Source organism: Cervus elaphus, chromosome 7, assembly GCF_910594005.1.
Source record: "Cervus elaphus chromosome 7, mCerEla1.1, whole genome shotgun sequence".
In the NCBI taxonomy this organism is placed as follows: Eukaryota; Metazoa; Chordata; class Mammalia; order Artiodactyla; family Cervidae; genus Cervus; species Cervus elaphus.
The window spans coordinates 37654153-37670651 of record NC_057821.1 but is presented as its reverse complement, the minus strand read 5'-3'; the positions used below and the strand labels follow the sequence as shown (position 1 = coordinate 37670651).

The 16499-nt window shown below is 36.4% G+C and overlaps 1 protein-coding gene across 7 annotated transcripts in view; it reads left to right on the top strand.

Moving 5' to 3' along the window:
- Positions 1-16499, top strand: part of CDKAL1 (CDK5 regulatory subunit associated protein 1 like 1) — a 580103-nt gene that overhangs the window by 254857 nt on the left and 308747 nt on the right. For all 7 annotated transcript variants that reach the window (XM_043908414.1, XM_043908415.1, XM_043908413.1 and 4 more), the window contains one exon: positions 9144-9247. In XM_043908414.1, the coding sequence (XP_043764349.1) occupies positions 9144-9247 (104 nt within the window). The remainder of the gene's footprint in view (positions 1-9143; positions 9248-16499) is intronic.

Here is a 16499-nt window from a genome sequence, read left to right as displayed (position 1 = left end):
AAATTTCCCCATAGTACTCCTTTATCTGCACCCCATAACTTTTGGTGTGCAGTGCTTGTTCTTGTTAATATCTAATTGTTTTCTAATTTCTCTTTTGTGGTTTCTTTTTTGATTCATAGGTTATTTACAAATGTGTTGTTTGATTTCCACAATATTGTGAATTTTCCTCTCCTTTTTTGTTACTCACTTCTGACTTCATTCTCTTGTGATCTGAGAAGAAACTTTGATACCTGTCTTTTAAAATATTTGGAGTCTTAACTTTCAGTCTAACATCTGGCCTGTCCTGGAGAATGTCCCATGTTTATTCTGTTGTTATTGGGCAATTTGCATTCAGATCTCCCCCTGGAAGTTGCTAGCCATCAGAAGACTCCAGAATTCCAAAGTAGTTACATCAGACAGATTCTGCCAGTGCAGTTGTTGTCTAGGTGGGGAGACAGATTCCTAGAGCTTTCCACTATGCCATCTCACCATAATCCTCCCCAACAATCATATATTCTTACCTAGAGTAACTTATTGTATTTTATGAGAAGTAGAGTACAATCCATGATACAGGAATTTCCAATAAGATCGATTGCATCTTTCACTTGGCCACCTGTGCAAATTTGGACAAATTCTTTAATCCTTTTCAGCCTCAGTTTCCTGTATGAAAGTTAGGAATAATGATACTTATACCAAGATTGTTGCAAGGATAAATGAAACAATTAATATAAAATTATTGTATAGCTGAGTGCCTGGCAAGCATTCCACAGACATCTTTTACTCTTACTAGCACTTCCCCACCCCCGATGACTTTAAAGCTTGTGTTGACTTTTATGGAGATTGATTGATGATGATGATAAAGATATCTTTCAGGTAAAGGAAATGAGAAATAAGGGAACAGAGTTTAAATACATTGACACAACTCCTTGAAGCAAAGGATGTAGCACAGCAATTAATGGGAGTAGGATAAGGAAAAAATGTAGTTGCAGTTGTTTTTTAATTTAATACAAATAAAAGAAAGGTTAGCAGCTGTGCTCCCAGACCCTTCTATCCCAACCCTTGCAATTGCAAAGGGCATAATTACAGTTAAAGACAGAAGCAACAGTTATTACAATGAAATTTTGGAGTAGGACATTGAGATTGGATATGGAGGCAGGAACTCAAGTGGAGAGATTTGTTCCATGGGAGGAGCCCTGGCCATTAGCTCAGTTCAGTCGCTCAGTCGTGTCCAACTCTTCGCGATCCCATGGACTGCAGGCCTTCTTTCATCTAGGCCTCCCTGCCCATCACCAACTTCCGGAGCCTACTCAAACCTCATGTCCATTGTGTCAGTGATGCCATCCAACCATCTCATCCTCTGTCATCCCCTTCTCCTCCCGCCTTCAGTCTTTCCCAGCATCAGGGTCTTTTCCAATGAGTCGGTTCTTCACATCAGGTGGCCAAAGTACTGGAGTTTCAGCTTCAGCATCAGTCCTTCAATGAATATTCAGGATTGATTTTCTTTGGGATTGAATGGTTTGATTTCCTTGCAGTCCAAGGAACTCTCAAGAGTCTTCTCCAACACCACAGTTCAAAAGTATCAATTCTTCAGTGCTCAGCTTTATTTATAGTCCAACTCTCACCTGACTACTGGAAAAACCATAGCTTTGACTAGATGGACCTTTGTCAGTAAAGTAATGTCTCTGCTTTTTAATATGCTATAGAGGTTAGTCATAGCTTTTCCAAGGAGCAAGTGTCTTTTAATTTCATGGCGGCAGTCACCATCTGCAGTGATTTTGGAGCCCCCCAAAATTAAGTCTCTGTTTCCATTTTTTACCCATCTATTTCCCATGAAATGATGGGACTGGATGCCATGATGTTAGTTTTCTGAATGTTGAGTTTTAAGCCAACTTTTTCACTCTCCTCTTTCACTTTCATCAAGAGGCTCTTTAGTTCTTCTTCACCTTCTGTCATAAGGGTGGTGTCATCTGCATATCTGAAGTTATTGATATTTCTCCCAGCAATCTTGATTCCAGCTTGTGCTTCTTCCAGCCCAGGGTTTCTCATGATGTACTCTGCATATAAGTTAAATAAGCAGGGTAACAATATACAGCCTTGATGTACTCCTTTCCCGATTTGGAACCAGTCTGTTGTTCTATGTCCATAGGAAGCTTAAAGAATTTAGGATATATTCTAGTTTTTCAGGTATGTTATTTTTCCTCTGCTTGTTCAGGATTTTGTTCTTGGCAAACAGAAATTATCATTTGAAGCTCCAGTCAGATTTTGCTGATAAAGAGTATCTTTGGATTTGTTTAAAAGATCAAAAAGTTTGTAATTTTCCTGGAAGTACTCTTGAATACTTTAAAAACCATGATGAGGGTTCACAATGGACTATATTTAACAATCAAGTCTGGCGCAGCCTGCAGGGTGTGAACCTTTCTGTTTCTTGAGCTTTTGTTTTTTCTTTGCTTCATGAGGGTTCCATATGGAAAGCCGCAATATGATTTCTCCAAGGTTTTGGTCTACAAAGGACTTATTTTGTAAAATTTGAGGCTTTGAGAAAGATGATGCTCTGTCAACTGATTAAAAATAAATAAGGATTAGAGTATGTGAATGACACAGAAAGTTAGTTTGAAGTGTTAATGCTATTGTTAAAAACAATAGTTTTTGCATATTTAAAATCATCTTTGTCTGGAAGCAGAGACAGAATCCTCAGTCACATAATTTTTTCTCCCCTTAAAAAAAGAGATATCAGTATGGGTGAATTTTTAAAAGTATAACTCTGATTTTTAAGTCATTCTAAAGCTTGTGATATCAGAAGATGCTCCTTAGGAGAAAAAGCCTAATGTATCAAAACTTTTAATTTTCATTCACTCTATGTGGTTTAGGTATCAAATTAGCATGTTATGCATTTGAACCCTTTGAAATATTTTTTTCATAATTTTAAAATTGTGGAAATTCATTATTTTGTTTCATTTCTATAATGTAAAACTATTCTACCACAGATGTCTTTCAAGACGTGAGTTATCCTGCTAAATTAAATGCCTGGTCTGCCTCTGCCTTCACTGAGGTTTTCAGTTATTTCTTGGCGTGTGGCCATCTAACAACCTGCCCAAAGATGGGTAGGTGGAGTGTGCTAGCTTTACCCTTCTGTGACAACAGGGTATGTCTGTTCAGGATTTTGCTTCTTCCTTACAGTTCAACAGCCATCTCTTTTTGGTTTTGGCTTTCAACAGTCAACCCTCAAAGATCTTTTGTTTTCTGACAGTTAAAGAAACAGGCTCAGTGTTCTTACTCTTTTTTTTTTTTTTTTAAAGTGTTCTTACTCTTAAACAATTACTTAATTGTTTACAGATAACTGAAACTACGAAAGGTTTCTGTGATGAATCTGTTTTGTTGGAGGCTTATGTGTGGAAATGATTGGTCATCATAATTCCTGGTGATTGAGAAGATTGTTTTTAAACCAAAGAGCATCAAAAAGCTCACTCTTTTCTGATTTTCATTGGCTGTTTTTCTTGTGTATTGTAACAAACCTCTCTCCTTTTTAAATGTAAGATGTAGCAGACTTAGTGCTTGATTAGTGCTGTTTTAACATGCTTAAGAAATACTCTCCTTAGAAATTTTCACTTTATTTTAATAATAATAGGTATTATTGTGGTAACTGCAGATAGGGATGAACCTATCTTATACAATGGAGAGTTTAGAATGTCAAAAATGCATCACATCAACAACTCTAACCTGGAGGGAGCAGTTTAGTAAAGAATATTTTGAATTCTTAATGTAACATTTATACTTACTGCCTTGTTGTGATTATTATAAACGTTTCCGTGTATCAGTCACCTTGTTTTATTTAAAACATTTAAAGGTACATTTAGTACATTTTCCTGATTGGTTTTCCATGGGGAGTGCATTCCCACCTTTATTAAGTGGCCAGTAGGAAAACATGATTTGGTTTCCATAGTTGATTGAAGTCAACCTATCAGCAACACATCAGTTCCAGAGGTCAGGTATTCCTGGAGCATGATGGTGCATAATGATTTCCTTACAGAATTGTTGAGCATGGTCATAGTGAACAACCACTGTCCGGTACTTACTGATCACTTAACTAGGTGCCAGCAGTATTCCAAGTGTTTTATTTGTGTTAATTCATTTATATTATATATACTTAAGTTGCATTTTTCCCTTCTGTTTTCCTCCCCCCCACCCCCAGGCTAGTGTCCCTTAAGAAAGTTATTTCTAAGAAATAGCACAAGTTAGAAATAGTATCAGCTTTTGTTGAGATTGTCTACTTAATTTATGGAGGTCTGCTTTGGGAGTAGGAGAAATAAGAGAATGGGTCAGGAAAAATAGATCAGGGGAAGTAGTATCAGGGGGTAGAGAGCATTTTCCCTGGAAGGGTGCTGGTTCAACTTGAGTGAATGGCAGAGGGATCCTGGATGGATGAATATGGGGTGTGCTGCATCGAGACCATCATGGAGCCACTGGCGAGAGGGGCAGAGAGAGCACTCAGCTTGTAGGACCTTAGCTGTAGAATTTAAAAGCCACGGCAAGACCAAGAGAGTGACGCATTCTGCCACAGAGCAGCTGTAAGGTGAAAATAGAACTCTTGTAAACAACAAGGGTGAAATAACTAGTTTGGGCCAGTGGGTGGACCGGAAGCCTAGACTGAGATTTCCAAAGAATGAAAGAGAAACGGGTTTCAGACAAATAATTCCATACACAAGAGGACTTCCCTAGTGGCTCAGATGGTAAAGCGTCTGCTACAATGAGGGAGACCTGGGTTTGAACCCTGGGTCGGGAAGATCCGCTGGAGAAGGAAATGGCAACCCACTTCAGTACTGTTGCTTGGAAAATCCCTTGGACGGAGGAGCCTGGCAGGCTATAGTCCACAGGGTCGCAAAGAGTTGGACACAACAGAGTGACTTCACTTTTATTTTTCCATACACAAGATGATGAGTACCAGCTGTGTCTTTGAATATCCGTGCTGCATCACTTTACATCTCATGTCAGATGATTGCTTATTATATCTTATCTGCATTTGTCTGTAGCTAGGTATTGATGGGCTTCCCACGTGGCACTAATGGTAAAGAACCCACCTGCCAATGTGGAAGATGTAACAGATGAGGGTCTGATCCCTGGATCAGGACGCTCCCCTGGAGGAGGTCATGGCAGTCCATTCCTATATTATTGCCTGGAGAGTCCCATGGACAGAGGCGCCTGGGGGTCTACAGTCTATAGGGTTGCAAAGAGTTGGACACGACTAAAGCAACTTAGCGCGCACACACAAGATATTTGATACACATTTACTCTGGGGAGGCAGCTTGTTATGGCAATAGGAGGGAATTTGAAATCTGATGGACTTGTGTTTTGAATTTTAGTTGTTAGATGTCTTGAACAAGCCACTCATCTGACTCTGCTCCCCCTGCACTGCCACCACAGTTTCACTGAGATTGTAATTGACATATAATATTGTATGAGCTTAAGACATAAAGCATAAATATTTGATACATGTATATATTGGGAAATGTTTGCCACATTAAGTTAATATTCCTCCTTTTATATAATTACAGATTTTTCTTGTAATGAGAACTTCTCAATTCTCTTTTCTTACTGCTGTTCAGATATACAATACAGTATTGGTAACTATAGTCATCATGCTGTACATTACACCCCCAGAATTTATTTTATAACTAGAAGTTTGTACCTTTAAGCCACCTTCACTCTTTTTCCCCACCTCTCACAAATCCCACCCTCTGGCAACCAACAATCTTTTCTTTGTTTCTATGAAGTTGTTTTTTGTTTTGCTTTTGTTTGTTTGATTTTGAATTCCACATAAAAATGAGATCATACAGTTTTTTTCATTCTCTGACTTATTTCACTTCACATAATGTCCTCAAGATCCATTCATATTGGTGCAAATGGCAGTTTTTCCTTCTTTTAATGGCTGAGATATATCCCTTATATAAACGTATCACATTTTCTTCATTCATGTATTTGTTGAAGAAACAGGTTGCTTTCCATGTTTGGCTGTTGTAGGTAATTCTGCAGTGAAAATGAGGTTGTGGGTACCTCTTTGAGATAGTGATTTCATCTCCTTTGGAGATATACCCGGAAATGGAACTGCTGGATCATATTAATTCTATTTTTAATTTTTTGAGGAACCTCTATACTGTTTTTCATGCTAGCAATACCAATTTATGTTCCCACCAATAGTGCACAAGTTTCCTTTTGTCAGGTGTTGTTAACTCTTGGTTTTTTTGATAATAGCCATTCTAACAGGGGTGAGATGCTGTCTCATTGTGGTTTTCATTTGCATTTCCTTGATAAATTAGTAATCTTGAGTATCTTTTCCTGTGACTGTTGACCACTTGAATATTTTCTTTGGAGAAACGTCTAGTCATAGTCTTCGGCCATCTTAATATTCAATTATTTATTGAGCTGTATGAGGATTTTTATATCTAGGATATTGACCCCTAATTGGATATTATGAATCCCTTATTATGGAAAAGGTCAGTTTTCATTCCAGTGCCAAAGAATGCAGGAGGAGAAGGGGACATCAGAGGATGAGATGGTTGGATGGCATCACCGACTCAATGGACATGAGTTTGGGTACATTCCGGGAGTTGGTGATGGACAGGGAGGCTGGCATGCTGCAGTCCATGGGGTCGCAAAGAGTCTAACACAACTGGGCGACTAAGTGGAATGGAATTATGGAATAATAATCATCTATTATGAATCACTTGTTTTGAATCAGATACGTGGTTTGCAAGTGTCTTCTCCCGTTCTGTCGTTTGCCTTCTCATCTCACTGATTGATTTCCTGTGCTGTGCAGAAGCTTTTCAGTTTGATGTAGTCCAGCTCGTTCATTTTTGCTCCTGTTATTTGTGCTTTGGGTGTCATATCCGAAAATAAAATCGTTGCTCAGAACAATGTCAAGGAACTTTTCCCTTGTGTTTTCTCCTAGGAGTTTCTGGTTTTACATTTAATTTTAATTGTAATTTATATGGTTTCTGATTTTATATCTAAGTCTTTAATTCATTTTCTATTAATTCTTCTCAGTGATATAATAAGTGCTTTTGCAAGTGAATATTCAATTTTCCCAGCACCATTTGTTGAATAGACTGTCTTTTCTGTATTGAGTATTTATTCTTGGCTGTTTTGTCAAATGTTAGTTGACTGTATATTCATGAGTTTATTCCTAGACTCGCAATTCTTTTACATTAGCCTATATGCCTGTTTTTTTCACTAGCACCTACTATTTTGATTACTGTAGCTTAGTAATATAGCTTGAAATTAGGTATTGAGCTGCCTTTGGCTTTGCTCTTTTTAAAAATTTTTCTTTCATCAATGTGTTTAACTTTTCATTCTGCAGATCTTTAACCTTCTTGGTTAAATTCATTCCTAGTTATTTCATTGTTTTTGATGCTGTTGTAAATGGGAGCATGATTTAGTCTTGGTGGGCTGCGAAACATAGAAACATAGAAACCTCTATGTTTCTAGGAGGCTTTATTTATTCTAGGTTGTTTAGTTGGTGTGTAGTTGTTGCCACGGTAGTATCTTATGCTCCTTTGTGTTTCTATGGAATCAACTGTATTACCTAACTTTCTCAAAGCATCTGTAAGATGGAGACAGTAACACCCAATTTGAGAAGAGTTGAATGGGATAATGTAGTACAGTGTCTAGAAACATGCCTGGTGCTCAGTCTGGGCTAAACAAAAGGAAGTTAGTCTTCCACAGTGTGAAAGTGAAAGTCGCTCAGTTGTATCCGACTCTTTGCAACCCCATGGTCTATACAGTCCATGGACTTCTCCAGGCCAGAATACTGGAGTGGGTAGCCTTTCCCTTCTCCAGGGGATCTTCCCAACCCAGGGATTGAACCCAGATCTCCCGCATTGCAGGCGGATTCTTGACCAGCTGAGGCACAAGGGAAGCCCTAGTCTTCCAAGGAGAAGTTTTTAAAAAAGCTTACTTTTTTCCTTATTATGGAACACATGAAAGTTCAAAAGAGAAGACATGTAGCAGGGGGGACCAGAGCCTGTGTTCATATGAGAGACCACAGTTTGCGTGTGTGCGTAAATGGCTTAGAAAGAAGGGATGTTAGATTTTTAAGAGTATGTAATCAGTTAAACAGTTACAAATCCTTGCCAAAACAAATGTGTTGTTTTACTCAAGAGTTCCCTGCAAAAATAATTATAAATTAAGCATTACATTGTTGCCTCCTGATTTATATGATTTATATGTATTTTTAAATTATATATTGACAAAATGACACATTGGCCACTTGTAATTATTAGAAGTTTAATTTTTCTCAGTTTGAAATTTTAAAGCATTTTCTTAGTGATAGTCTTTAAAAACCTTGCTATTTATTATAGCAGTTGAATCTTTGAAGAGATGTTATTCTTTGTTTTGTTCAGTGTTGCTGAGACTTATGTTTTTGGCAAAAGGATATTTTATTATGTGCAATGGTTTTTTTAATATAATAAAATGTATTTAAACTATTTTTAAATTATAAGAGTAGAACCAACATTTTCATTATTAAAAGACAATTCTTTATCATCTCTTTATGTATTTTGGGAGATAATTCTATTTTTTAATTTTTTAAAACTAATGTTGTCATTCGGTTTCTTTGACTAATATAATCCCAAAGAGCATTCATTGGACCTGTTTTAATATTTCTTTCTGATTTTGAAGAGTTAAAGATATTATCTGAAGATTACTAAGAATGTATTTTCTTATGAGAATTCTATGTTGCTGATTTATTCTTTAGTTAAAAGTTAAAACTTTTTCATTTATGAATAATGCAGTATATATAAGTGATACTAAAATTTTAGTTTTATAATTGCCAAATAAATTCCATTGGTTTAAAAATCAGGAATTTTTTTTTCTTTTGAGTGACCATTTTAAGCATTTATAAATTTTGTTCCATATTAATGTGTGCATTTTAAGTTAATATGTGGTTTGTACAACCATTCTTGAATAGTTGAAACTTAAAAGAATTACAAATTGCAGATTTCTGTGCCTGGTGGAAATAAATACGAAGTTTGGTAGATACTCATTTTTCATATCTCTAATATAAACTGGCAAATGATACTAAAACAGCAGTTTGGTGTATATTTTGGATATTTTCCCCCCGTGTTAAGTGTCTTTAAGAGTTTTAACTGTATTTATCGCTATCATTTGAACAGGTGTCTCAATGCTTGTACCTACTGCAAAACTAAACACGCCAGAGGAAATTTGGCCAGTTATCCAATTGATGAGTTAGTAGATAGAGCCAAACAGTCTTTTCAAGGTAAGAGTTTCTAGAATTCTGTGATTTCAGTCTCTTTAATAAATTTTAATAGTCTTCTAAGTAAAACTTGACTTTAGGTTATGCTTGTTTAGCTTTCTGAAGAGTTTACAAATGTTTCAGCTTATCTAATAGAAGGTGGTGTCAGATTCAGGTTATGATATTTGCATGACTTTTCTTTCACACTCTTCTGTTTTCTTATGACTCTACGGTAGGTGACATACTTTGAAATTTATCACCTGTCTTTATATTTCATGGAAAAGACAAAAAAATAAAAATGAAAGCCATGACCTTCTGGTGTGTGTTAATTAGACTTTTGTGGACTGAGTGAAATATCTTTTAAAGATTTCTGTCTCTTTCTTTGGTAATTTTTGGGCCATTTAGAAAACAGAACTAATAAGGATTATCAAGAGTCTTGGAAAGAGAAGGTGGATTTTACTTTGAGCAAGTAAAGATAACCCCTACTCATCCATAGGACTGTTGGAGCTGGGAAGATTGGTAATGGTATAGAGTCCTAAAAAGAATAATTCTTTGTGTGGGTGGCCAGCTACTTCTGATTCATCACTTGCTGGAAAATGTCATTGCCTTGATATCTCTCAGCATACAGTAAGACATTTGCAACATGAATCACAATTGTGTTGACACATAACCATAAGTTTCCTCTTTTGTCTTTGTTTATAGTATGTATATATAACATTGGTGTGTTTTTATAACCAACGTGAGATAATCTATTGTCTCATAATCTTGTGGGTTAATACTTATCGACAATGTGCTTTTCCTTTTAGCAAGTAACTTAGAGTGCTACTCCCAGTACTTCACACCCCAAATCTCAGAAAGTATGTGTTACAAACACACGTATTTAGTCAAAAGCTTTTATCAACATGAATTTGAACTGTTCTTTAAAACAAAGAGAAAAATACTCTTGATTAATTCAACACTTCTGGACAATTTTTTTTTCTAACTTTATATCCTTAGCACAGTCCCGTTTTCTGTTCACATTCAACTTGTATTGAAAGAAATAAATGGAAACTCATTGACTCTTGTAGTTGTCCTGTTTCAGAACCAGCTGAATTGGCTAATCAGAGAAGTCTGAGTGGTTGTCTTTTCTGCAATATGGCTACTTTAAGGATTCTTTAGAAAGGGAATGAATTCATACAGAAGCCTACTTTGTTTGAAAAATGATCCTTTGCTGGCATTCTTACTTGGTGTTTGTTTTTCTCTATATCTATTGAATAGCAGAGATATTAGAACTGTATGATCTATCCACTAACTCTGTGATTAGAAGGCATACAAATTACAAGTGGGTTTGCTGATTAAGATGAGTGGCTCAAAGAATATATCAGAGGTTAACAGTGACTTAGTGGCTGTTTCTAGAGGAAGTATTAAAAGAGATTTATTTAATATTACTTTCATCATCATGATCAGATACATATGTGCTTGGTTAGTCCCGTTTCCCACCCCCCACCCCCCACACCCCGCCAATGAAATGTGTGCAGGACAGTGTTTTTCTATTGTCTTGTTGATTGAAGGTTAATATTTGAACTGATGGGCTCAATGGGTTGATACATGGAACTGTTACTAAAATACCAAGGTCTTAACTTTCTAGGTAAGCTAGTGTGTTTAGGGAATTTTAAGTTGTGAGTATCTGATGCTCTTTGCCATAGGATAGTTTGAATTCACAGCGCTCTGCTGGGTTCCAGCCACGTGATCTGACAAAGGTACTTGATGTATACAAGTCATGGTTTTCTCATTACTATGACATGTAGTGTTGCTTGTTGTTTGAATTTGAGATAACTTACATGAAGTCATTGGTTGTGCCCTTATCATAAAGAAGGCATGTGACTTAAACTGGAGGAATTTAAAATAAATTGAAGAAGAGAAGTCTAATTTTTTTTTGAGAAGTCCAATTTTGAGTGAGAATATTGTAATATCTATAACATTAATGATTAGAACCATGAGACATTTTCTTTTACTTCTAAAATATGTTTTATGAAGAATGTCTTTACAGATAGGAACTATTGAGTATGACAGTCACCTTTTGCTTTCTCAGTTCGACAAATGCAAAATCATGTTAAGGATGGCCTTATAATTTCACAAGAGGAAATAGCAATCTATAAGCTCACATTTTAAAGACATTGAGTTAGCAGCATCGTCTTTTGTTCTGCAACAAGCCTTGGTATCATAATGGTTGTATAGACTTCCTATGAGTTTTTAAAATTGCTGTGAGTTTTTAAATTGAAAAGAATAATTATGAAGTTAAATGTAATATTAGAAATAGCCCGTTTTTCTTCTTTGGTGACTCTTGCATATCTCATTCTTTAATAATTAAGAAATTAGGAATATTTAGAGGATAGAGCCCCTTAAATTCTACATTATTCCATTATTAAATTTTCCCATAATCAGTAATAAACATTATGGTTCTTTGAGAATTTAATTAGAAAAGTCTAAATATGCTGTCACTAAATTTTAGTGTTTTAAAGTTGTTATGTCAGTGCAAGTTAAATTTCCCAGCTGAAAATTGCATTCCTTTTCTTACTTTTTCTTAAATTTTTAAATGACTATGTGTCACAAATACAAAATGGTTTTTAGAAAATCTCTATACCAGTTGTAGAATAAAGATTACATCCCTGGTTGCCTGTCATGTGATAGACTATACAATAAGGTAACAATTTCTTTCTGAATAGCATATTCATGGAACATTTTATATTCATAAACATTTATTTCTTAGACATCTAATGAGTGAAGAGACTAGTGCTAGCCCATAGGCAAGGGAACATTCAGAAGAGATTCTGAAATAATCATGAAATCATTCTGAATATAAAGTGGCTTCCTAAAGTACTAAAAATATACTGACTATACATTCAGCTGCCAAGAATGGGAAAAGGAGCCCATTAACTTTTGAATGGATATCATTAAACAAACTTTATATTTTTTAATAGAAACTTTACCTTTTATGAAAAATATATATAGTTTATATTTTGTTGGTTTCCTAGCTTTTTTTTTTTACATTTTCATTGACTATTTTAACCTTCTCATGTGTTTTTCATTTTTGTTTCAGTTCTGCATATGAGTGTGATATTTACCAGGTTAATTTCTGGGTATCATCTCTTTGTTCTAATAGACCGTTGGGAAACCTCCCACCCTCACTTCACCTGTGCTGAGCTTTAGGTTTTAAAAATTCCTAGCCATGACAGTCTTTGGGGACTGGGGTTTGACATGGTTGCATTTTAGATATCTGGAAAAACATGTCAAGCGATGACCAGGACTTTGTTGGGACCAGAATGAATTTACAAGCTAGTGTTTTCTAGGATATTTGTATTGATTTTTCTCCAGCAGCTAATCAATCAGTTTCAGTTGTATAAGTGATGGAGCAAACCTTTTTAAGTGTGCTGGGTAAGTGGTGTGGAAACAGCACCTTTCTCTGCTGTCTCTGGAATCAAAATGTAGAGATGATGGATGGGCTGTTTTCATAGCTCTGGTGTGCTTTTCTAGATCTCATTTCTGTGTTGTTACTTTTTTTTCTTCCTCATAAATCTGAACAGCCCCCCACAAGATAAGTGGCAAAAACTGGTTATGGAAAGGTGAATAAATTAAGATGAAATATTCAGAGCAAGGAGAAAATTTCTTGATGCTTAGTAATTTAGAGGTCTATGTTGGAATTTGATGAATTCAGTTTTATTTCAAGACTTGCAAAGATACCATCTAATGTGTATGAGGTTAATTATGCAATGCAGCTGGAAAACATTACTTCCTGCCCTTTTGGATAGGAGAGAATATGAGCAACAATTGATTTTCTGGTGTATAAACTTGAAATTGTTGAGTTGTATGGTTTACATGAAGTCGCATTTGACTTATAACCTTTAGCAATTAATACTGTATATTGATTTTCATCTAAGATGAAAAAGAGACCAATAATTGCATCCTATTAATTTATATGGCAGTTGTTTAAATGTCTCTTTTTTTCTTTTATCTTTTCATTTGTGCTGTGTTCAAACTGAGAAATCTATTTCTTCTGTAGGATTAATAACATTAATATATATATTTCTTATACATTGTCAACTTCCACAAAAGGATTTTAGGCAGCTTACATTAAAGGATTATATGTAATAGACCATAACAAAATAAAAGCCTTTATATGAAATACTGTATTGTGTTTCAAAAGAGGAAAGATAATTATACCAACTCGTGAATCTTGGCTCTCCCAAAGAATAGAGGGTTAGGGTGATTTATATAATTTGATAATCAGTTTTTAATCAGAGAAATCCACATATCTCTAGACTGTAAATACTAAGAAGAGTTATTTGCTTACATCCTTTTCTAAGAGACATCGACAAATATAATAGAAATGCCTTTAGCCTGTAATGAGGAAATGGCAACCCACTCCAGTATTCTTGCCTTATGAATCTCTTGGACGGAAAAGCCTGTTGGGCTACAGTCCATGGGGGTCACAAAGAGTCAGACACGACTGAGTGATTTAGCACGGTGATGTATATAGAATTTCAAGATAGTCTCTCCATGGCCTTTTCTTCTGTTGACTGTTACAAAACCCCCCAATATAACATTAAACTGTGACTTTTAAAATAAATTTCAATGGCAGAGCTAAATAAATTTACGTAGTATGTATAACTTGATAGGAGGATCTGATACCTAAATAGCTGTTTGTCAGATATTTGGTTTAAATAAGCTGAGATTAATCACTTTGGTGTCAGAGAATGTTAGTAAAGGTTATCTACGGCAGACCAGAGTATAACTGACTTGGTTCTTGCCTCTTCAGACCTTTGAGTTTCTAAGTCAGTGGTGTTCAAAGTTTTCTTAGCAATAAGACAACTCTTTTTCCAAATGAAATTTGAAAAGTAAAAGCAGAATTGCCAGGATTGAAGGATTGAAGGTGGGGTCCTGTTTAATACGAGTCCTTTGCTGCTGAGGCCTTTCTTTCCTCAGAACATTGAGGATTCAGCCTGAACTGGCTGGTACTGATTAATGTTTCCCTGCTCTATTCCTTAAATACACCAGTCCAGGGCTGGCAGATGTTTTCTTAAAGGGCCACATCATACGTGTTTTAGGCTCTATGAGCTACAAGGTCTGTCACATCTGTTCATTTTTGTCCTTGTAGCATAAAACCAGCTACCTGTAGACATGAAAGAATGGGTGTGGCTGTGTTCAAATAAGGGTTTAGTGGTCAGCTTTGGGGAAAGGTAACTTAAATAAGATTATTGAGAACTATCTTATGGTCTCTAATATGCTAGCTAGTACACATAAATTCATAAGAAAAGGGTGTAGTCTCTAGGAACTAATGTTCCTCTGGCATCGATTAGTATTATCAGTCTGGCTGTTCATTTTAGTCAGTTGTAAATTTTGTAAAACCAAAACCACACTGATGTCTGTGTCCCCTTGCTGACAACTGCATCATCATTTCTGTGGATTGGGAGGCCCTGCATTTTCTAAAATATAGATGATTCTAACGTGTAAGCCAGAGTTTTGAACTTGAATTGAGATCCACTAGTTTAAATGATTTTTTTGGTTGAAGTTATTAAGTGAACTGACCCTCTCAATCTCTACTGAGAGGGACTGTGAGGAGGAAACCCTGGTTGATTAGTAAAGAATGAGCCAGGCTAGGGAGGGTGGCGGGGCAGAATGAAAAGTGAAAGTGAAGTCTCTCAGTCTTGTCTGACTCTTTGCGACCCTATGGATTGTAGCCTACCAGGCTCCTCTGTCCATGGGATTTTCCAGGCAAGAATACTGGAGTGGGTTGCCATTTCCTTCTCCCATAGTACTATTCATTTGTAGATACCACCCTGCTGGTTAACGGCTGGCTTCAGAATCCCCTGATGGTGCTTACTTAGGTGAAGAGGCTCAATGATTTTTGTTTTCACTAGGTATCACAGAAGGGTCAGCTGGTATTTTACAAGTGTTTCCTGGGCTCTGTGGAAATCAGAAAGATGGAAAAGGCTTGTCTCCAAGGAGCTCCTCCTAATTCAGGGGACAGAGTAGCCAGTTGGACTAATGAAAATTAAAGAACACAGAGCCAGGAAAGACAGTGTTCAGATGGCAAAAAACATTGAGCTTTTTTAACTTTGGATTTTGATCCATGATCTGTCTTCCCAGCTCCAGGCAGCCTTCACTGATCAGCCCAGCTTTCCCCTCGGAATCCCTCTCAATACTGAGTGCTATTCACCACTGCTTAGTATTCTAGATAAACTCTGCTTGCCATTCTGAATCTTAAAGTTTGTGTTAGGCTGGAGGTAGACGGAAGAAACCACAGTAACTATTGGAACGGTATAGTTGTTGTTTCGACATTCATTCAACAAATACTTATGGAACATTGATTAGAAACAGTTCCTAGTTTTACTGATAGGTATGTGCTTTAGATATGTGGTGATAACAATGCATTATTATAATCAATCTTTGATTACTTCTGCCAGTAAGATAGGGAGACCAGTGGTGAGGTTTGCTTATCCCTGCTGTGGGAAAGAGAGATGCAGTCCCAGGGCTGTTTTACAAAACAGCATCTGTTTATAATTCTGTAAACTTTCATAGTTCAGAGTACATATAACCCATAAGTACAGAAAATTTGGAGCTTCTGGGAATATCATTTTAAGTCTATCCCTAGGAAAACTAGAGTGTAATCAATCCCCCACTGTTACTGGTGAGTTTTACCTTTTCCACTCTGTTTTGTTCTACAAAACAACCTGCAGGTATGCAATTAGATATGAAAAATTATATGTAATATGATAAGACCTTTGCAAAACAGATGGGAAAAGTCAAGACTTGGTGTGGAATTGGAACTTGGGAAAGTAGGCCATAGTCACATATGCTATTTCGACTCTGAACTTGTCTTAAAAGCTTATTTTCTGTAAGACTAAAAAAACCAGCTTGGCATTAGATTTGAAAGAAAATTTTCACTTGTGAGCTCTTGTAGGGAATGGGAAAGATGCATTAGGTCTCAACAGCATCCCCTTAACACTCAGATCCACATACCAAGTTTCTTACAGTTGTATGTTTTGGCATTCCTTGTTAGGACTTGCAGCCATGCCCTGTAAAGCATAACACTCTGACAGGATTTCTTGGGAGCCTAAGAGAATACATTCCAAGTGTTTGGGACTTGCTAGTGATCTGGCTCCACTCCCATGGTCCTTGGGTACTACAAAGGAATCCTGCTGTAGAGGCTAATAGCTTAGGGTTTGCACACCCGAGATTGTTTTGGGAGATGATATGTCAGAGTGCAGGAAGAAGATATGAGGATTTGTATTGATTT